General features: G+C 34.6%; 2 protein-coding genes across 5 annotated transcripts in view; one reads left to right on the top strand and one right to left on the bottom strand.

Annotated features, from left to right (window-relative positions):
* Nucleotides 1–20,768, top strand: part of LOC110443683 (tyrosine-protein kinase SRK2-like) — a 25,953-nt gene extending 5,185 nt beyond the window's left edge. For 2 of the 4 annotated variants that reach the window (XM_021488053.1, XM_021488052.1), the window contains exons 3-12: nt 3,946–3,966; nt 7,530–7,626; nt 7,996–8,100; nt 8,702–8,793; nt 9,890–10,048; nt 10,383–10,529; nt 12,948–13,207; nt 13,841–13,994; nt 14,832–14,963; nt 16,049–20,768. In XM_021488053.1, the coding sequence (XP_021343728.1) occupies nt 3,946–3,966; nt 7,530–7,626; nt 7,996–8,100; nt 8,702–8,793; nt 9,890–10,048; nt 10,383–10,529; nt 12,948–13,207; nt 13,841–13,994; nt 14,832–14,963; nt 16,049–16,269 (1,388 nt within the window). In that variant the 3' untranslated portion in view covers nt 16,270–20,768. The remainder of the gene's footprint in view (nt 1–3,945; nt 3,967–7,529; nt 7,627–7,995; nt 8,101–8,701; nt 8,794–9,889; nt 10,049–10,382; nt 10,530–12,947; nt 13,208–13,840; nt 13,995–14,831; nt 14,964–16,048) is intronic. The other 2 variants (XM_021488055.1, XM_021488054.1) reach the window with 1 other exon arrangement.
* Nucleotides 19,498–23,422, bottom strand: part of LOC110443684 (putative deoxyribonuclease TATDN1) — a 16,167-nt gene continuing 12,242 nt past the window's right edge. The window contains exons 10-12 of the mRNA XM_021488057.1: nt 22,951–23,021; nt 22,358–22,490; nt 19,498–21,632 (exon numbers count right to left, since the gene is read on the bottom strand). Of these exons, the coding sequence (XP_021343732.1) occupies nt 21,527–21,632; nt 22,358–22,490; nt 22,951–23,021 (310 nt within the window). The 3' untranslated portion in view covers nt 19,498–21,526. The remainder of the gene's footprint in view (nt 21,633–22,357; nt 22,491–22,950; nt 23,022–23,422) is intronic.

Here is a 23,422-nt window from a genome sequence, read left to right as displayed (position 1 = left end):
TATATACTGTTAGCAGCTCTGTCTATAGATGGTATATACTGTTAGCAGCTCTGTGTCTATAGATGGTATATACTGTTAGCAGCTCTGTTTCTATAGATGGTATATAATACTGGGGCTTGATACTGTTAGCAGCTCTGTGTCTATAGATGATATATAATACTGGGGTTTGATACTGTTAGCAGCTCTGTGTCTATAGATGGTATATAATACTGGGGGTGGGGGTTACCACCTGTACAACATACCTGGTAGGTCATGATCATGTTTCAGTTAAATTAAATCATCCACTGTGATTCCCAACAATTCTAGGAAAGCATATGCATGTGTATATCAGGTAGTTTTGCCCGAACATGAGTCCTGACTCGGGTACTATACTGTAGCATATCTTAAAAAATGTAATACATGTATATTATTACAAGCCTTCTTTTACCATTAAAGTATCATGAAAAAATATGAAACATTATTTTCATGACAAAACTTAAAGGCCATAAAATACATATAATAAATACATAGTAATGGGATACTTGAACTGTTCATGAGAAGTGACAATGTAGAATTTTTCTAAGTAAAAGAACACACAGGAATCTGGGGTCAGGACTATTAAATTGTTTTTAGCATAATCACTGAATACCACCACACTTAAACAATTTTGCAAAAGCTGGTGTTAAATGAATATATAAAGCTTGTTTTTTTTTTATTATGTTTTGACATTTGTTCATCCTGTTGGTTAAACAGTCTTTCTTTTTGCTTATACATGTATCTTCCTAAAAATAAAGGTTTCTGTAAATTATACCTTTTCAGGAACAGTTGACTTCTCTCATTACTACATGCATAGTAGGTAATTATATTTACAAATATCATCAAAACATTACAGTATACATTTAGCAAAGTGATTTCTGTAAGTAGTAGGGCTGTCACAGAGAAGACCCAGCTAACATCTTGTAGGAATAAGACGGCTACATGTCACACAGACACAACTTGTATCACAAAAGAAGACACACATGACATCTCACTCAGACAAGAGATATGAACTAACACAGATGACCTTACATTTGACAAGAGGAAACACAGTTCACATCTCACAGGAAAGAGACAACTCACATCTCACAGGGAGAAGACAAAACTCACACTTAACAAGGAAGAGACACAGCTCACACTTCACAGGGAGGTGACACAATTCATGTCCCACAGGGAGAAGACATAACTCACATCTCACAGGGAGGAGACACAACTCACATCTCACAGGGAGGAGACACAGCTCACAGATAGGAGACACAGCTGACATCTCACAAGGAAGAAGAGATATAACTCACATGCCACAGGGAGGAGACACAATTCACACCTCACAGGGAGGAGACAGCTCACATCTCACAGGGAGGTGACACAATTCATGTCTCACAGGGAGAAGACACAATTCACATCTCACTAGGAGAAGACACAATGCACATCTCACAGAGAAGAGATTCAGCTCTCATCTCACAGGGAGGAGATTCAGCTCACATTTCACAGGGAGGAGACACAATTCACATCTTACAGGGAGGAGACATAATTCACATCTTGTCCGAGACAGCTCATGGGGAGGAGATACAACTCACATATTGCAGAGTGGAGACACAGCTGTCATAACACAGAGAGGAAACAGCTAATTTAATAATGTCAGAGATGAGACAGCTTACATTTCAGAGTTGATCAGCTAACATCTCACAGAGAGAAGACGGTTAATATCTCATTGGGGCCACAGAGAGAAGCTTTGAACTCTAAAATCTTATTGCCAGCAGGAGCCTCAAAGAAGAACTCCAGGCTATAAATCTACTGAGGTAGAAAGGTGTTTTTAGATGTAATGCTGTTGGGGAACACAGAAGTAAAATGTGTTGGGGACATAGAGAAGCATCAGCCCTATGTTATTTGGAATAGAAAAGTACCCAGATTAAAGCTGTTGTACCCATATAGGACAAGATGAGTCATGGAGATGGAACAACTGCGAGGGGCTCATACTAGGTTGAATCTATTGATGCAACAAAGAGGGGGCCCAGACAAGATTAAATCTATTGAACCCACAAAGAAGGGCCCAGACTAGATTAAATCTATTGAAACCACAAAGAGGGGGCCCAGACAAGATTAAATCTATTGAGGCCACAAAGAGGGGCCCAGACTAGATTAAATCTATTGAGACCACAAAGAGGGGCCCAGACTAGATTAAATCTATTGAACCCACAAAGAAGGGCCCAGACAAGATTAAATCTATTGAGGCCAGAAAGAGGGGCCCAGACAAGATTAAATCTATTGAGACCACAAAGAAGGGCCCAGACTAGCTTAAATCTATTGAGACCACAAAGAGGGGCTCAGACAAGATTAAATCTATTGAAACCACAAAGAAGGGCCCAGACTAGATTAAATCTATTGAAACCACAAAGAGGGGGCACAGCCAAGATTAAATCTATTGAGGCCACAAAGAGAGGCCCAGACAAGATTAAATCTATTGAGGCCACAAAGAGAGGCCCAGACAAGATTAAATCTATTGAGGCCAGAAAGAGGGGCCCAGACAAGATTAAATCTATTGAACCCACAAAGAAGGGCCCAGACTAGATTAAATCTATTGAGGCCACAAAGAGGGGGCCCAGACAAGATTAAATCTATTGAAACCACAAAGAGGGGGCCCAGACAAGATTAAAGTTATTGAGGCCACAAAAAGGGGCCCAGACAAGATTAAATCTATTGAGACCACAAAGAGGGGCCCAGACTAGATTAAATCTATTGAACCCACAAAGAGGGGGCCCAGACAAGATTAAAGTTATTGAGGCCACAAAAAGGGGCCCAGACAAGATTAAATCTATTGAACCCACAAACAAGGGCCCAGACTAGATTAAATCTATTGAGACCACAAAGAGGGGGCCCAGACAAGATTAAAGTTATTGAGGCCACAAAAAGGGGCCCAGACAAGATTAAATCTATTGAGACCACAAAGAGGGGGCCCAGAAAAGATTAAATCTATTGAGGCCACAAAGAGGGGGCCCAGACAAGATTAAAGTTATTGAGGCCACAAAAAGGGGCCCAGACAAGATTAAATCTATTGAACCCACAAACAAGGGCCCAGACTAGATTAAATCTATTGAGGCCACAAAGAGGGGCCCAGACTAGAGTAAATCTATTGAGACCACAAAGAAGGGCCCAGACTAGATTAAATCTATTGAGACCACAAAGAGGGGCCCAGACTAGATTAAATCTATTGAAACCACAAAGAAGGGCCCAGACTAGATTAAATCTATTGAGACCACAAAGAGGGGGCCCATACAAGATTAAATCTATTGAGGCCACAAAGAGGGGCCCAGACTAGATTAAATACATTGAGGCCACAAAGAAGGGCCCAGACCTGATTAAATCTATTGAGACCACAAAGAGGGGCCCAGACCTGATTAAATCTATTGAGACCACAAAGAGGGGCCCAAACTAGATAAAATATATTGAGGCCACAAAGAGGGGCACATACTAGATGGAATCTATTGATGTCTCTAAGAGGGGCCCAGACTAGATAAATCTATTGAGGCCACAAAGAGGGGTCCAGACTAGATAAAATATATTGAAGCCACAAAGAGAAGCCAGACAGCTGTGACACTTTAGACTCTGACAGGCATTAAACTACTTGATGGCAGAATGGGGCCCTGAACTACAGAACATTTTGTCCATTGCCTGGGACACAGGGATGCTGGGCTATCATAACCATGTCTATAAGAAATTTAAATGTACACATTGAACATGATAGCATAAGATTAGGTGGATTGGGAATTATATTTGTTAAAACAGAATCACTTGCAGGTGTATGTTTGTTGGTTTTATAATGGGGAAATGGGGTGGAAAGTGTTGATATCTGTTATAAGCTCAAATGCTTGAATAAACATTTTCTTTAGCAAACAATCAGACTAATAATTTACTAATGTCCATTTCTCAAAGGCTATTTCCAACAATCAAGAGGTGAGTGAATATATACTTTGCAGTTTCATTATTTGTCCTCATCACTGACTGTTTCACAAGGTATGCCATGCTACCCATCTTATTGGACTAATGTTTCATGAATTGTCCACTAACCAACTTATTGTTAGCACTAGTACTAGGCATGATTCTTCTGTGCAATTTATAAGTATCTAAAAGTCATTGGAAGCCTCTGTTTGGTGTGGTGACAAATACCTATTGCTGAAATTAAAGTCAGTTTGATGGGTGATTTGTCCCTGAATTTTGGGGCCTTGGGACCTCACCCGATCTGATTTTGTCCTGGGTTAGTGTTAATATTCGTTCCTGCATCATTCTTGGCAGTCATTTTGCACAAGCCATCCTAGCTACTGCACCACTTGAGTTTGTTACCTAAATCGTTTGCAACAGCAGTTATTTCACGACATAAGCATTTAGTTGATACTTAACTTCATTATTTCTTAGTATTTAAGGACTCCATTTACTATTTGGTTTCATATTGTGAAAATTTACATTTTTGTAAACCAGTTTTACATTGCATACCGTACTGTTATGTGTACGCTTTTACCTGTAATAGACAGCAAAAAGTATTGTTGTAACTCATTGTCTGTGTGTGCTGTGTTTTATATGTGTCTATGCTGTACATGTGCTTTATCATAATTATAATGTCTCTTCATACTTGTATATGTGCTGTACACCTGTTTATTACACTCCTACAGTTTCACTGACAATTAACTGTACATATGTTTGTATTCATCTTGTTGCTGTAGTGATGTGTTCATTTTTTCATCTAATTTAACACCTTATCAGTATTTCACTTTGTTTTCAACATTTAACATTATGTAAATAAACTGTTCTGTCATACATTTTTTCATTTCTATATAGATAATAGTATAAGAGTATGTATAACATTTTCATATTATATCTATCTAACTTTACCATTACGTTATATATAGCTGCATTTACCCGGTATAAGCTAAGCCCCTCATGTATTGCAAATTGTGTTGATGAATACATGTATACATGAGTTGTGGTTAATCAATGTTAAGTTTAACATGTTCAGTGTACATGAACGTATATCATAGACATGTTTTACCTCTTTTTATAATTTATTTATACATTCTGTAAATTTAAATTTCTGTCCTTATAGAATTCCTGTGATTTGATTCAAATATTCTTTAAAATGTTGCTGATGCAGGATCAGTTGACTCATTTCCTGTTGAAAGATAGTATTTATTTAGTTGATTAACACCTGTGAATGATATAGATTTATCTCCCTTGAAATAAAATATAATTACTTTGACCATTGATGCATGTATTTTTGTTTACTTTTAAGAGGTATTATCAATATTTTGAGTTATTACCATTCATGAAAGTCACTCATGAATGTGTTTTAGTGCCACAGGGACTTGTCACCTGCCTTACAACAGAAGATATTTTTTTACCCCTGTTTTTTTCTGTTTTATAGCAGGTGACATGTCCCTGTTCATAAGCAGAGCCGTATTTTAAGGAACTTTTTTTATTTTAGAAAGGAGATGAAAGTCTGATAAGCTAGCATATAACTTTAATCGACTGATATCACGAAGTTATGTAAAAACATAAATAAAAATATATTTTACATTCGAAGCAATTATGCTTTTATTTCAAATACTGCACTTGATTTTTAGAATGTTCAATGTTTATGGTGACAGTGCTATCCTTAATTGGAAATTTGTTATCATTTTATTCAATCTAGTCTTACACTTGCTTATGTATTCCTATGTCCACTTTTACAATGCCTCATCATCTATCAACAAATTTGACACTGCATATCTGCAACCATTTCACATTTTAAGATAAATTGATCTGTGTTTCTTTCGCAATAATTCCAGTGCTTCAGCTTGTCATGGCTTCACACATCCCTTTCCCAAACCCAGTCTCACCGATAACTTTTTAATTGCATCTAACATGTATCATGTATTAATATGAATAAAAAGATATTGATGATGTTCACAAAACAATATCTGTTCAGGCAAAAAAACATGATATGATATTTTTATCTTGAATGTTAACATGAACAAATGTTATTTGTTAAGTAAGTCACCCAAGGTAAGTTTCACAGATTCTTGTAGATTAAGATTTAGAAAATTTCCAGCTCCAGTTTCTTTGAAAATCCTTTGATTTTGAGAAGAAAAAAAAGGATATTTTTTTAGTTAACCCTTTTACCCCTATGTAACTTGAGTATACTCTACCAATTCTACCATACATTTATATGGTTGAGTCCATTATGGTCTTCAGTGGTAAAAATGTTAGTAATACATATTAAAATTAAATTATGAGTACTATTTTCATGTTAACATCTGTTAATAACAAATAGGCATTTGGTAGTCAACTGTACCAACAGGACATCAGTACCCAGGTACCGGTACACTGTAGCCTGTTTGAGTAAAACCTTAATTTTAACACATGGAGGGAACACCCTCAGAGGCTTAACAGCGGCCCATCTTTATTATCTTTAACAAAAAGATGTGTCTTTAATAAGACTACTTTCTGATGTGCATTTAACAATTTGATAGCAAAAACAATATTATCAATTGTGATCATTTCTTCTTTCATATGTGTACAAAACAGTTGAATTGAACAGTCACTGTCTATTGCTCGATCTGTGTGCAGCCATATTAATGTAGCAAACTTTTTCAGACCGGATAAAGAGGATTCAGATTTTGAGAAAAATGATGAAATGGATCGTAATTGTTACAAAGGAATACTTGTATATTCATTAATTAAAAAAGAATTACAATAACAAAATATCTTATTGAAGAATGAAAGTGATTTCTTATTTAAAATCTGATCATCATTTAAACTTGTTTAAATTATTTTAATACAGTATCACAATTTAATGATATAAAAAAATAAAAATATTAAACGAACTTGGCTTTAATTTTTTTTTAAATGGGGCTATGTCAACTTTTTTCTCAAAATAATTCTTGATTCCTTTCAAAACAATATACATTTTTAAGCTGTTGAAGATAAACATCAACTTTCTAAACCATCATCACCGAGGTAGGTGATCAAGGTGAAAATAATTCATATATAATACTTATGATAGTTAATATGAAAATGAGGTAAACCGGTAGTTGTTTTGCCAGTACTCATCTATATGAAATTTAATTTTGATTATTGTGAAAATGATATGACACCATTAAATTCTTCCAGATTTAACATCAGAAATCTGTAAGATTTACCTGGGTATCAATCTTCCCTGATTAACCTGTCCGCAGTGTTTAATAAGTCAAAAGGATGACAATTAGGTTCATGTTAAAAAAAAAAATTATCTTATCTTTTGTAAAATCTGATGGACAGTGACATTTCAGATTATCCGTTATGCTTAAACATTTCCCAGAGCATGAACATTTCTTCACATTTTCTGGTACATATTTATTATAAAAGTGAATGTAAATACATGTATATCATTTTCATCAATAGGATTTGACAAGATTTTGGCAAATTAACCTGGCATAAAAGTATTGCCGTAATTTTGTAAAGATGAAAATACAGAAATTAAAAACCTATATTTGCCTCTATTGTAGAGTCTAACACTGTGCGAGCTCTGTACGACTTTGATGCCATCAACGATGATGACCTCTCCTTTAAGAAAGGTGATCGGTTGGAGGTGGAGGAATCCAGGTAAACTGCTTAGTGGTCAACATGCATTCTTCTACACATATTATCCAATGTCTGTTTTAATAGCATATCAGAAGTTTTACAGGAGATTCATCACTGAAAACTTGATATATGATGTTCAGATATCTTATAGAACTTTTTTTGGCAAGTTCTTATCATTATGAATTTTAGTCTCAAACAGCATGTTATTGTTTGATATTTCAAGTGATAGAACAGAGCCCAAGTCAACAAAGATGGAACTTAAAACTGTGCTTTGATAAATCATGAATAATTGTTACGACCTTATAGGTTGCAGTTGTTTTTGGTTTATTTTTTAATATTTTTACAGTTAAACTGTGCTTTGATAATTGATTTGTGTTTTTTGTTTGACAGTCAAAACTGTGACTGGTGGATGGCCCGTCACCTGACTTCAGGTCTGACAGGTTACATACCCAGTAACTATGTGTGTAAAGATGACAACACGCCACAAGCACAGGAGTAAGTATGTCACTGTAAATAGATTGTGTAGTGATTGGCAATCGGTTTAAAATCATAATCGATAATCAGTTTGTAATCAGAAGTAGTAAACCGATCGATGATCAATTGTATAATGGGCTTATAGTCTTTTGGGACTGAATACCCAAATAATGTTTCACCAAATAACTTAAGTGAGGTTGTAGTTCAGGATTACTTACAAAGTGTCATTTTCTCTGTGAGATGACAACATGATCGTAAATTAAACATGTCTAAACAAGCACTACAGGACTGTATAAAGTCTTTAAGACAACTAAGTAAGTATATATTTTCCATGCAAAAATAATATAACGAAATCCGATCTGTATACCTCATTGGTATCTATAAAATACTAGAATGAGTGCCATAAGTGTCATAATGATAGATGTTATTCTGAAGTATAGTTTAATGGAAAACTATGTTGTCAAATGGTTAGAAAAAGTATGATTAGGATGATCAAACTAGATCAGGCAGAAATATAACCGCTCAAATTTGTAACAATTAATAAGCTGCTAAGTCATTGTAAGGCACCATGGTTGACTACCTGTACATTCATTTTATAATGGTTGTCTTTCTTGATTTACAGTTGGTGGTATAACGTGGACAGAAAGGAGGGCGAGAAGCAACTCATGTTGCCAGGCAATGCCACAGGAACTTTCCTCGTCCGCGAGTCGGCAGGTAACAGTCATTTCCAATATGATATTGCCACCAAATAAGGTTCATGAATCTGGGATGAAAGATAAAAACCCTGGTAGTTTCTTTTAGAATTGCATTGTAAGAATTACTATCTATATAAATGATATATCCCGTCTTGCTCTTTATTCCGTCTTTTCACATTGCAGAGTTATCTGCTCTTGTGAGCAGGTATTGATTGTTACATCATTTGTTTGTGAGAGTAACGTCATAAATTTTTGAGAAAACGACGTAATTTTCTCACACAAACCAATGATATTACAATCGATACCTGCTCACAAGAGAAGATAACTCTGCAAAAGGCAAAGACGGAATAGAGATTGATAGACTCTATTTTTGAGGTTTAATATAAGACTGCTAAGTGAAATGCTGAAAAGCTTCAGAACAAAGTGTGGAGATTTACCTGATAGCATCACACATGGGTGATAGATTATATTTCCTCTACTCTTTCCTGTCATAAAGTTCCCTCCAAGTTGTATCATGGTAAATCCATTTCATAGCACCATCATGAACAGCACATGAAATGTGTGACAAATGATGCGATCCTTTTTGATATAATTTGGCTATATTAAGCGATGACACGGTGAAGGTATCTTCAGAATAAAGGTGCATGTAAGCTCTCTTTACCCTGATACTTAAAGAAAAAATTATTTGACAAAATATTCCCCTAGTGTAAAGTGTGTGAAAGATTATATAAATATGTCTGAGTACTGTTATCATGTATCATTCGTATCCAGCTGGAAATCATTTTGCAATGATATAATAAAAGATATGATTTTAATAAGAATTTTTGATAAGAAGAAAATATCAAAGACTATTCCAAATAGGAATATATTGAGGGGTGGGGGTGTTGGAGAGGCATTGGAAATTCATAATATATGAGTTGTGGGGTGTAAAATAATTGCTTACATTAATTTGGTATATTTGGTCCCAGGAGTAAAATGATCGAAAGTCACAAAAATTGTCCCCCTGTCTTCAGTCCTTAAATTCATTTTTCAAATTCTGTAATAAGACCAAAGACAAAATGGTTCCCCTCTGCCCGTTATTACCAAGTGACATATTTTCATTATTTGTATTTTAGACAAGGCATCATATGTGTTGTCAATCCGTGACCATGACCCCAAGACAGCTGATGCCTGTGTGAAACACTACAGGATCCGTAAGATGGACAATGGCGGATTCTACATTAGTCCACGGCGAACTTTTAAGAGCATGCTGCAACTCATTGCTCACTACCAATGTAAGTATAAGATAGAAAATTGAAGTTTGAAAAGAAGAGGTTTCACAATAGGTGATATGGTGTAATTTTCATATACATATGTGAGCTTTTCGGGACCCTGGATCTATTATATCATTACTTTAAAGGAGAAATAAAAAAAAGACCAAGCATTCCTTGTTAGACATAAGCATATAACCTTATCTGTTTGTAGAGGTAAAAAAGCCCATGGTTTTTCTGTCGGGTCAGATCGTTTTCAAGCTTTTATAGAATGTTTTCTTAATACATTTTGTACACAATATTTACTCTGTTTATGAGAGAGGCATGCCAGACTTCTTATGTCATTAATTTTCTACAGCTGTGGGCGACGGACTGTGTTGTCAGCTTGGTGAAGCATGTCCAAAGATCCGCCCCATGGTGCAATTCCGTGAGCTGGAGGTCTCTAGAGAGTCAGTCAAACTCATCAAAAAGCTTGGAAGTGGCTGCTTCGGTGATGTCCACGCAGGTACAATTTATGACATCTCATACATGTGTAACTATAACAGGATCAGAATAAGAAGTCAATTGTTAAAATGGCAAAACCTGAATTTGTAAGTAGAAAAAAATATGAGATTGTAAGAATTATCATTTATTATAATGAGCATATTGGGATATGGCCTCCATCTGTTTATCACAGCATATTTTATTTTTGGATACGTTAGTTCATTTCTATTTCTATAGCTTCCAAAACAGTTGTATCCCAGTGCAGGGATATATTGTTGTAACTTCATACATTTATCACCTTTGGGTGGCCTATTAAATATAATAAAGGTCAAAAGTCACACTGCCTAATCTTGGTAGTCTTTGGGACTGTGTTATAAATTAACATGTCATTTGTATGTGTAAGACTGGGGATGTGTATTACCGAAGGTTAAGGTCATATGTCAAGGCCAAAGGTTTCGATGCACAAAGCTAAGCACACTTTAAGGTGGCTCCACACATCGTCATCAGCGTCCATTTTCGTGACGTACTTCCGGAAAAAGTACAGCTCGGACTCAATTATCTTGATCCAAATGTGCATGCCCCCCGTGTCGTCATTTCCGTATTGCGTATCGGGCATTCAATGTCGTTGTGCAAATTATAGTTACCCCTTGGCCGTTTTCGTTTAAACGGTCAAACCGATCGGACCACTGTTGTTCGTTTATTAAATAAGGCCGGACCTAGTAATCTGATGCTGCTTTCACGCGAGCCGTGAGAAAGCCTTGCAAGGCCTGCATATACATTTGCAGGGCCGCCAGGATTTATACCCGAAATTGTTACATTTATAAACGGTCAAACCGGTTGCTCCGCATACACGACCAGGCCCCTGGTAAACAATAGTACACGTGCGTGCCGATGATATGTCAACACCCGATATCGAGATTTTACCGGGAAATGTATAATCACACGTATTTCAGGAATAAAGCTTTCAAATTCATAGACATAAACAGACTCACGGGAAGATAGTGACATGAGACCAAACAACCTCATGAAGGTCATATAGGAAACGCATGGAATGCGGACGTACCGACCTCACATGTGCAACACGAGTTCATCAGCTCGAGGTCGTTACGATTTTCGCTGTTGAGGAAGTTTCGCTCTGTCGATTAAATCGTGTTTACAAATGTAGTCTACTTACTCTGTGAAAATAATGTTTTGTAAAATATCAAGATTCCTATAAAATGCATGTGTGAGTGCACGTGAGAACGGCATACCATGAGATAACCTCTGGTCACATATGTACCTGACATGTAATTATAAACATACCGTGAGTTAGCGGACTGTGGAATGATGTCCAAAGTGTACATGACTGAGGGTAATTTGGTTCCATTAGAGAACAATAAACTGATAATTTTGATATCATATTTTTGATTTATTTCCATCATTTTTGTTATATGTAAACAGGGACAACTGTCATTGTGTAAATGTCACCCCTCTGCAAAAAGTTCCGATTTTTTTCAAGGAAGATAACTCTTACCCGGATCGAAGTGATTGTAAAATGTAAAATAAATTAATTATAAAGCCATTGTGTATATTTTGTTCAATTTCCCATGCTATATGTATAGATCTTTGTGTCCTGTTGGCTTTTAGCTTGTAGATAATCACTTTTATCCGTTCAAATTCAATAAAAAACACTTTGTGTAACATGTGTTACATATTTTGCGTTAAATAAAATATTTGTAGGGTTAATAAGAAATGCTTCTTTTCATTTTATTATTGTTGTTATTGTTCCGAAAAATGTCACACCCCAAAAAAACCCGGAAAATATTAAAATTGACGAAAATTCAATTTTTTGGTATTTTTTCCAAAAAAGTCCCCTAACTATCGGAGTGTTAAGATTTTCATAAAATCAACTCTACATTGTAGCATAACCATTATATGAAAGTTTCAACGAATTTCGCTGGTTAATTACGAAAGTGTGGAGCCACCTTAAGTGACTTGTTGGAGTGACTGTTCTAGAAAATCTACCTCATTTTTCTTGAAAATTATTTCTCTGTAAGTAACTGCTTGATTATGTCAATGTCACACTTATCATTCTCAATGGATCAAAGGTGTCACACTACCAATTTCATCTCCACTCAAGAACCAGGTTTTCATGTAATTGCCACAGCTCTATGTTTCTCCATTATGGTTGCCAATGGACATATCGGGCGGTGTTATTCTTTGGTAATTTGAATTGCAAATGTCTTTAAATCAAATCTTATAAATATACCTGTTTGACAAATAAGTCTTTAAAATAAAAAGAGGACAAAAGGAATATTGATAAGTTTTCAAAAAAAAATAATGTCTTGATTTTATAGCTTAATATACATCTTACTTAGAAGCTATTAGAATTTTAATATAGTATGGTTTAGGATCAATATCAAATTTAATACTGATGACATGTTTAATTGAATGCTATTAGGAAGATGGAGGAACACAGTGGATGTTGCTGTAAAGACACTAAAGCCAGGTGCCATGACACCTGCCGATTTTCTTCAGGAGGCCAAACTTATGCACAAATTGCGACACCGTAAGCTGGTCCAGCTGCTGGCTGTTTGCTCCGCAACAGAGCCCCTGTGGATCATCACAGAGCTTATGGTCAATGGAGCGCTGCTCGACTATCTCAGGAAGGATGAGGGCAAACATATAGGATTTCCAATCCTAGTGGACATTTCTGCACAAGTAAGGCAGAAGACATGATATGATGATTAATAAATTACCTACTGCAGTGGATATTGTATACCCGAAAATGTTCCTTGCAGTTTTATAATAATTGTCACCTTTTTTGCCTTCTATATGAGGGCGAAGCTAGCATTATAGCATTGCATTTGTAAACAATATGATATACATTGTAATTGATGTGAAAGGCGAATTCAATATTGGGTGAAAAAGGATTTTAGTGTTGATAGGTGAAAATTTGATGCGGTGAAAATTTCCTGGTATACAGTAACGCTGTACAAGGGCCTTACACATAAGTTCTCCCATATTTTTTTGCCATCATGTTTTTTTCCAATAAAGCCTTTAATAGAATGGTAAAACATAATTTTAAGAATTTATCGATTAAATACTAGAAATAAAATTGGCTTGAGATTATTTTAAGTAATAACAAAAATTAGTCTACAAACCTAATTTGTTATAAAGCAGCATGATCAAGAAATAAAGGAGCACATGCTATCGGAACAAGCCTTCTGAGTCATAAATATAGGAATCCTGGGGCATGTAGATATTATATGTGATGTACTTACCAGTACCTTGATGAGCCCCAGTCATATTGTTTGTCATATTTGTCATGTACTGATGCCTTTTTTTCCCCAGATTGCTGATGGTATGGCGTACCTCGAGAGGGAAAACTTTGTTCACAGAGATCTACGAGCTGCCAATATTCTAGTGGGCGAGAGTAACGAAGTGAAAGTGGCCGACTTTGGACTTGCCAGGCTCATACAGGAAGATATCTATGAAGCTCAAGAACGTAAATAACTGATGACTTGTACCTTTAACATTTGTGTTCCTTATTTCATGTCGATCGTTTTATTCTCCCAAGCTCTATTGTTAACAGTGACGCACCTTGCATTATGGAAATATTTCAGGATAAACTGGCCTGAAGTGTGAGTCTTCAGGCAATCTTTCAAGTAAAATTTGAGCTGGATTTGTGTGCAACTTGTGTTTTGATTGGACACAAATGATAATCCAATCTGTGATAGAACAATTTGGCCATAAACAAATCTGATTTGTAGATAAATAGTTCTGTGTCATTTGTATCGTAATCAATCAGGACCTTTATTTGTCAGTTTCTTACAGGTGCTTTCTTACCTCAATTACCTTCAGAAGGCTTGACATGTGGAGATAGATACCTGTATTAAACAAGGTGTTCAATTTGTATTATAGTCATATTTTCATATGGAGTCAAACATATGGTTTGTACCAAGGCTTTTTTTGGACAAGTAAATTTGAAATACTTTAGGCAGATGGTGTTTTAGAAAAATGTTCAGTCTGTTTATACAATATCATGCAGTGTACTGACATTTTTGTACAATTGAGTCTTGGTTGTCAAGGCGTGGACAGACAAAGGACAATAAATCTCAGTTGTTCATTCTGAAAATTATATAGATATGTAATTATATCTTCAGGATGACAATTTACATAAAATAGTGAAGAAAAAACCCATTAACAGGTTTGAGTTTTCACTCTTGCCTTTAGCAAATTATCATTAAATAGATTGCAGTACAGTGGCATTTTCTACTTTGTCAACATTTTATATTATTGATTGCTTAAATATACTTAAGAACCATGTTTTTCTTCTATGCAGATACAAAGTTCCCCATCAAGTGGACCGCTCCAGAAGCTGCTTTTGACAGAAAGTTCAGCATCAAGTCTGATGTGTGGTCTTTTGGAGTCCTTCTTTACGAAATCCTCACATTTGGACGAGTGCCTTATCCAGGTAATGAAATCCATTGCTATTCAGTAGCAAAACCATGCTTAAAAGCTTGAAAAGGTTTTCATACACCAGTCAAAGTTTTTGGCGGCATGTTCTGTTATGGGAAGCATCTGTCCACATTTCGGTTTCCACAAGATATTGCTTTAAATATCATAAGATTTTAATGAAACACGGTAATTAAAGCATGTTCAATATACCAGTACAAGACTTGGTATATAAAGTTAGGAGATAAGAGTAGTCCCTGCGTAATCAATAAGCATTCTGTGAATGGATTAATCTGTTTTTCACACTTCAGTATCTACAGGATAACTTGCTAAAGTATCATTCGATTTTGAAGAATTTGATAAACATGACAATATACAAGCATATGACTAAGTTTGAAGATGAGCTAAATCTGTGAAATTTGCATGCTGTACTCTGATTGGTCAACAGTTTCTGCAAAATAAGTTAATCGAATATGACCATATTTTGAGTAAACTTGGTCAATATTCATATTTTTCCAAAACAAATACAAAGTTCTAGGTTGAAAAAATCTGTCTGTGGCATTGGATGGTCATATATTGTCCAAAATATTAAGTGAAACATAGGGGGTTACAGGGAGCAAATTTAATAGAGACCACAAGGTAAGTACAAAAATAGGGGGTCACAGTCCAGCACTCATAAAATGTTGGCTGTTTATTTTTTTAATAGAAATAGATTTTGTTTGCTAGAGATCACATTAATATGAGTGAGCAATAAGAGGTATTGTTTTAAAATTGCTTTGTTAGGAAACAGTCAGTTATTCGAGTCTCTTAATCCAGTGGTTGAAATCCCTTTTACTAATTTTATGAAAAAAAATCACAAGAAATTGCAAAGAATTACCTAGCTGCGGAAACCGTAGCTTCTAGGCCCGATGTCCGTTAACAATAAAACAAAAATGGGCCTAGAAGCTACGGTTCCCGCAGCTAAGAATTACCCAGAGAAAAAAAGTCAAATATTCAGATATAATTATAATATGTTGTAAGATTTATACTAGGTATTAATATATCATTATTACAGCCAAGTTTCTTCAATATGTAAATCAATATAAATGTACTTCTGTATTTTAGGAATGAATGGTCATGAAGTGCTGAGTAAAGTGGAGAAGGGCTACAGGATGCCTAAGATGACTGGGGGACCGGTGCCCTGCCCAGATCCTTACTACGAAATCATGCTCAGTTGCTGGAAGCGAAACCCGGAAACCAGACCCACTTTTGTGTATCTACAGGACTTCTTTGATAACTTCTTTGTATCAGCAGAAACGCCCTACAAGGAATCTGGAGATATGTAGATCACTTGAAAAGTCTGATCACAAAGAAAAAAACATACGCCATTATTGTGAACCAAGTTATTGCATTCCTTACAGCTGAGAAAGTGACACGAAAGAAAACAATCTAAGTCACAGTTTATATTTCCCATTATCTGATTGTGTTGAGTTCCCAGTATGTGGGGGAAATGCTTAAGTCATTGTGATATCTTACCAGGTTGTAGATCCTTTGGTATGTTGATAGGGTCAGCAGAACACACCCAAAAGTTCTTAAATCGTTTCTAGAGAAAAATGGTTGGAAGAAGTTTGTCAGAAAATTCAATTTGCAGTAGAAATAGTCTTTTTTTTTAAACCAACATATTAAACAGAAATAGCTTGGTATAAAAAAAAAGTCGAATCAAATTCAGATTTTAGATCAATTCATCTGTATATAAAGAACACATTTCATGATAAAACATTTGGTCCCAATGACGCTAAAGAGATTTTACAATGTACAAAATTTAACTGCACAGCAGTACTTGTGTTGTTCATACAGTAATATCTTCAACAGGCACGTTTTGACCATATCTGTTATTTGTAAGAACTCATTGACTCTAAAAGGTGGTTGTGCCACGGCTCCTGTAGTTTTGTCGCTATATCGATAAGTTCATGTTAAAAAATATGTACAACAACTGGAAAGTCTATTTAATTTTACTTTTTTTTTCAGTTAAAATTATTGAGATTTAATCTGCACGCATTATTTCTTTTTCTTAAGTTCCATTGAATAGTTTGCAATGTTAATTGAATTTAAGAAGAAATTTTGTAAAGGTTTACATAGTGAATTTATTCTGTGCTTCTATTGAAGACAAATTGTAAATTGACATTAACGAAATCAAGGATAACAGTCCTCACCTTGCAATATATAAAGTAGAACAAAGATTATCGTACATTTAATGTGTTGTTATGATGTGGACACACATAGGTGGAAGTGTGTTTTTGTGACATTTGAGAAATGTGAAGTTTTTTATAACAATATATATCGCATTAATGAGTTTTATACATCATCATGTATTATAAATATAGATCAGATTTGATTTCATTTTAACAGCTTTTTAATTTTGTACTATGATTCAGTCAAATTATCATATTCATATTGATATTCCTTAGTCTTTACACTCATGTGATCTTCTGAGTAATCAACTAACTGATCACAACACCACAGTCCATCAGTGTGATACACACGTTGCTCGTATCATTTTAATGGTATGACTTTGATATCTCACTAGAAACGATGGATGATGGCATGAGATTTGTTTTCCTCTAAATTCTGTGTATACATAAAGGAATAATAAGAATCTTACACTCTGTGTTTCCTCTGGAGCTGACATTGTCAGGCATATGACACTGTTCCTATTGCTGGTTGCATACATATTCATTTATTAATTAAGTGTACATTGCTCAATTTACTTTGAGCTTAAAAAAATCAAATCTGAAAAAGCAAAATACAATTATTATTTTTTTCCATAATGTCGTCTGTTCCTTCATTCAGCATTAAATAAGTTTGAAACAAGATCAAACCCGATAAAATACAGCACGTACTTGATACCATCATGTTCCAAAGAATCCTATTATGTGTATACTGCAATTCATTTTTAATAGTGAAATTTTCCATCAAGATTTTTTGTTTAGATTATTAGCAACGTATGAAATGTTTCAATGAAAATAACATTATAATTTGAGTACTGTACAACGAATTTACATGATAATTTTGACATAAAAAACTCTAGATTTTATTTTTGAATTTTAATCAACATTCCAACATTACATCTTACAGTTATTTATTAGATGTCCATTTCACTATGTAAATTCTTCACTTCTGCCATTTCGTTGTTGAAGAAGTTATGTTTGAACAAGTGCTTCCAGTATATTATTGTATTTCTGTAGTCAGTGTATTATGCAGAGTCACTGGTCATTAAGAATCTTATGCAAAGTTTTTTTCAATTGGTTATGTAGTCTTTTGTGTTTTGAATATTTTACATTCCAGTTTAAATATTCCTCAAGTTACTTTGTCATGGAGACTTAACAGATCGAAAACTTAAACTAGAATTCTTAAAAAGTATGTGAGTATATGCCCAGGTAGTCACTTTGTGTGATTGTCAGCACTTGATATTTATTTTGGAGAAACACAGTAGTGCAAAAGTAGTGCACAGTAGTTGTATTTACTGGTAACAAAGCATATTTTAGACAGAAAGTATATGCTGGTATCATTTCACTACAAACATTTCAATTTTGTACATATTATACACCTACACATGTACAATGATAATTTTATTGCAAACAAATCATGTAGATTCTCATTGCCAACTGTTTGCTGAGATTTTCTCTCTGACAAGAAATTTTTAGCGATTTACACTGAATTATTTTTGTTTACAGGTCACGTAGCGATAACACGGTTTAGTTTGCCGGTCAAAATATTTGTCTTATTTGTAGTTAAAATGTATTTCCTGTAGTGAATTGAGAAATGTTGGTTCATAATATTTTAATATTTGTTGCATTGGGTATTTCCAAGGTGATGTATAAAGCTAAAGGTTTCACTTCAAATCTTTTATATTTAAAGTGAATTTTTGGGAAAAAGATCAGTTTAACATTGAAATTTAAAGATTATACTTGAGAAATTTATTGAATTCAGGTGAATAAGGTTGAGAGAAATTTATTGAATTCAGGTGAATAAGGTTGATATATGTGACTTCAGATAAACTTTTGTGTCCCATTATACACAGATACTGTATATGCAAATTGCATTTACAAAATTTTATACACATCTTTAATATGTTTGGAAAAAATCCTATAAGATATTATGAAGTTTCTTTTAACTCATGCACCCGTAAAATTTCCTAATGAACTATTCCAACCTTTGATTTGGAAGAGTTCAAATGTGTCTTCAGGGGTGAATGAGTTAATGTAAATTCCTTTGTACAACATTGTGATTTAAGTTTGTACACTATATTGTTTAGGGCCATATCGTCTTTCACTTCTACACTTGCCCACTTGTTTACACGCCCCTTTGCCATTTGTATATATTATATGGACATTCCTAAATGATCTTTACTTTCACATATCATGGGCTGTTTAAGGACCAAGTGAATCCTTTCTTTATATTTATTTCCTAAAAACTAATTCTATGTATGTTGTGTGTTACTTACGAGATAAGTACATGTAATTATGATGTTTCATCCTCTATATAAATTCATCTGTTGCTTTTTTAAATATAAAAAATTATATACGAGAACACTCGATGTAATTGATTCATGTGATATATAAAATGCATGCACGTTTCATTATTTTAAAACCATGAGCAAATTGTTTGTGATGGAATTGCTTCTTTTAAGTGGTGGAAATAATTAATTTACTAAATAATAAATGCTGTAGATCACTGATATAAGCAAGCTGATCTACTCTCACACATTCCTCCGAATACAAAATACTGCATTAAATGCGAGCTTTGAAAAATCATACATGAAATATTATCTTGCAGGGGAAAAAAAGGATGAAAGATATATTCTCATTACGAATATACCCACATTTACAGATATTGATTAGCCTCATAAAAGCTTTGCTAATAGGTACTAATTTCCTTTCACTCTCAGCAATTTGTCCAAATTATTTTTGTACCATCTCTTTACCGATGGGGGGATATCTATGGTTATTGTTTCATAATGAGGTACACTGTGGTGCTAATGGGGAAGGAGATTAACCTAGTATGGTTTTAAAACTGATTTTGCAAAGGAGTGCTGAACTATCCCCTGGCAGAATAATATATATTTAAGGATCCCTGTCCAAATGCAGTTATTTTTCCTATACACAGTGACCTCCCCTTACCTTCCTTTTGTCTATAATTGCACAACAGTTCGTACACCCACAAACAATCTAGCTGTCACATCGTTATTATTTCATGCAACATTACATTTTGTATATGTCCATTTCACCCTTGATATTCATGAGAAAAGTCTAATAAGATAGCTTTTATCACTTGCTGTTCTCCCCTAAATGTTGGTTGACAGGTCTGTTTGAGAAACAGAACATCAAACTGCAGTTCCTTATAAATTATTATCAACTGGCTATTTGTACTTAATACTATTTATCCAAAATTAGATCAATTTAACAAAAAGAAAATACTGTCTGAAATATTTTCGTTTTGTCAATTTTTTGTATTTAATGATAACGAGTCCTGGTGATTCGAGGATTTTCCTGTAACCATAGCAACCAATTACGTGTTCATTCCAGGTCAGGGTTGTAAATAAAAAAAATACCAGATATCTTTTAGGATTAGTTGTCATGCAGCGTACATTTTGATTACAAGTCAAAACTTGAAATGATGTTGCTAATCAATAGGTTGCTAATCAGTAGGTTGAACGTAACTTTATTTTTGTATACAATATATTATATAATTAAAAAGTTTTATATGGTGTTTGTGTATTTGTAAATTCTCGGATAATCCGCCATTTGTAAATACAGGTAACAAATAATAAAGGAATATTATGGTTTATGTTGTGTTTATTGAGCCTTATGATCACCATTACCCCTTGATGTAAGTCAAAATCACGCTAATTTTCTATTGCAAAAATACTGTGGAACCCTGTTAATCCAGCCACTTCAGGCACTTGTATCACAAATAACTTCAGTAAAACCTCAATATAATGCCACTTGTTTATTTTGAAATTTGCCACTTCGTTTACCGCCTACATATACATTTCATTGTCCCTAGCCTGTTGCTCGTTTTCTAAAGGATTCCTTTATATGTTTAGCTCAATTCATCACCAAACCTCTTTATAATGCCAAATTTTCTCCAAATTTATTCTACAACAAACGTATATGTGTATTAGTTATCAATGTGATAACGGTCAGTACCAGATAATTGTAACTTCCAGGGTCCACGTAAACACAATTTACACCTGTTTCTACTGTGACAAATGACACTTGCAATTTTTACACTTAATTGACCAATCAGAATGCATTGTTTAGTGCAGAAAATATTTTAAAACGACCATCGACAATTATGACCTCACAATAGCTTGATTCTTCCTTTCTTTAGATTGCAAAACTGTTCATCAAGAAACCAGGATTATATATCAAACTTGGTATTAAAATAGTACCACTGACACTTTCTCAGGCGATGTTCAGCAAACATGTGGTACTAATGAACTGGTACACTTGTACTTTCCAATATAGCATTTTGCATGCCATAAAACATGATAATCAATTACCTCAGATTTAATTCACAATGATAAACATTAACGATTAATTACCTATCACTATTAAAAAACATTTTACATGTATTTTCATACATCTTATTTGCTAAATCGTTGATGTCTTCATTTCTTGCTGCAGCCATTACCTCCAAGACTTGTCTGAAAAATTAAAAAAAAAAACAAGAAATCAGGTGTTTTGTAAGAATACACACACTTCTGTGATGTTGGGAGATTTTGTGGTGGTAAAGGGGTAATATCTGAAGTGTAAATGTGGCCAACAACTTAACATCCACATTATGTTAATTGAAATATGGTATACGAAATGAGTACCCGGGTATAAATGTAAAAACAAGATCACTTTCTGATTATTGTCTATGGTTTCAAGTATTTAGCTTGACATCAAATGATGATGGTGAAAACATTCTTTGTTGTAAATTTCAATGTACACTATATAATAATATACATTTGATATAGCCCCCTATCTAGCAAGAATACGCCACTCTAAAGCGCTTTACAGTACATAGACATATAATTCATAAAATCAACACAATCAGAATATATATACATTGATTAATACAATCTTTTTTGAGGAATTTGCAGGAGCTGCCCTATCAGGCGCTAACTTCTAGTCCTATGCCACCTGGCTAATATCTCCCCATGTGTGTATGCCTGCGTGTGTGCTGGAGATGTATTGTGTTGTGTGTTACCTGGTAATATATGTGAGAACAAAGATTGATGCATCAGTCACCATAGTGTAAGTTTTTCATAAACTCTGAAAACGATTTTATATACTGTATGTGTGTGTTGGGTACATACAATAGTACCATATACTCATCAAAATTGTTTATTTATCTTAATTGATGTATATACAAATGACATCTTACATGATATGAACAGGTTCGTTTCGACTTTTGATGCACACTCCCTTTTCCCATTTCTCTTTCTTTTTGGATGGAAATGTTGTTTTGATGAACTTTGACCCTACATGGGTAGGACGGATATCACACCAGGGAGCATCTGAAAAATAAAATACATACCTAACTGACCACTTCCTGTGTAAACAAGGCAAGCAAACTGTTAGAGACCATCTGTCTGTAACCATTAAGACAAACAAGTTTCTGTTTATATAGTGTAACATCCCCCGTGTACAGATTTCTCATATGTTGCTGACATTAAGTAGAATCAAAAAAGGTGATAATGCTGTGAATCGTGAATGATAGCAAACTTGATACTAAACACTTGAGTATATGCCGACACAACAAAATGATTTATTAATTAGTTTTCTGAAATCCATCTGTTCCAGATCAGCTTTACAGGTGCCTGAAAAGGTCAGACATGATGACTGTTTGTAGTTTTATGTTGATGTGACCACGTACACAGATTGATTGATAACATAACAATGGAGGCCAAGAGACTGTGTACTATATATATATTATGAAGGGACAAAGACTTTAGTTTAACAAACTACCACACAGACCTGTTTCTATCATTAATCTGTTGGACGGGATGGTGCACATCACATCAACATTTTCTTGTGTCTTCAGAGAACTGTTGACAAAAGCAGTACAATCATAGGTAATAATTATAATAGTGATGAAAGGGGCATAGCAAACCATTCTGGCACAAATAATATGGCACTCGCTCTACTGTGCTGAAAAATCTCCTTTTAAAAGTGTGATTTTTATCAGTTACTGCTACCAAATACATTGAATATAAACACGTCCATTTAACAATTTTTATAGCTTTAACCTTTAGAAACTACTATTTAAACCTTCTATTTTATTATTAGTTAGATGTACAGGAGAGCAGGTAATAAAAGTTCACACTCCCTGTAACCTTTCAAACATTACCCATAAACTAACTGATGTAAATGTGGGGCATTGGCATTGTAAATGTGGGGCATTGGCATTGTAAATGTGGGGCATTGGCATTGTAAATGTGGGGCATTG

The sequence above is a fragment of the Mizuhopecten yessoensis genome, unplaced genomic scaffold (genome assembly GCF_002113885.1).
Source record: "Mizuhopecten yessoensis strain PY_sf001 unplaced genomic scaffold, ASM211388v2 scaffold716357, whole genome shotgun sequence".
In the NCBI taxonomy this organism is placed as follows: Eukaryota; Metazoa; Mollusca; class Bivalvia; order Pectinida; family Pectinidae; genus Mizuhopecten; species Mizuhopecten yessoensis.
Note: the sequence above shows the minus strand (reverse complement) of the source record. Positions and strands in the feature narration are given on the sequence as shown.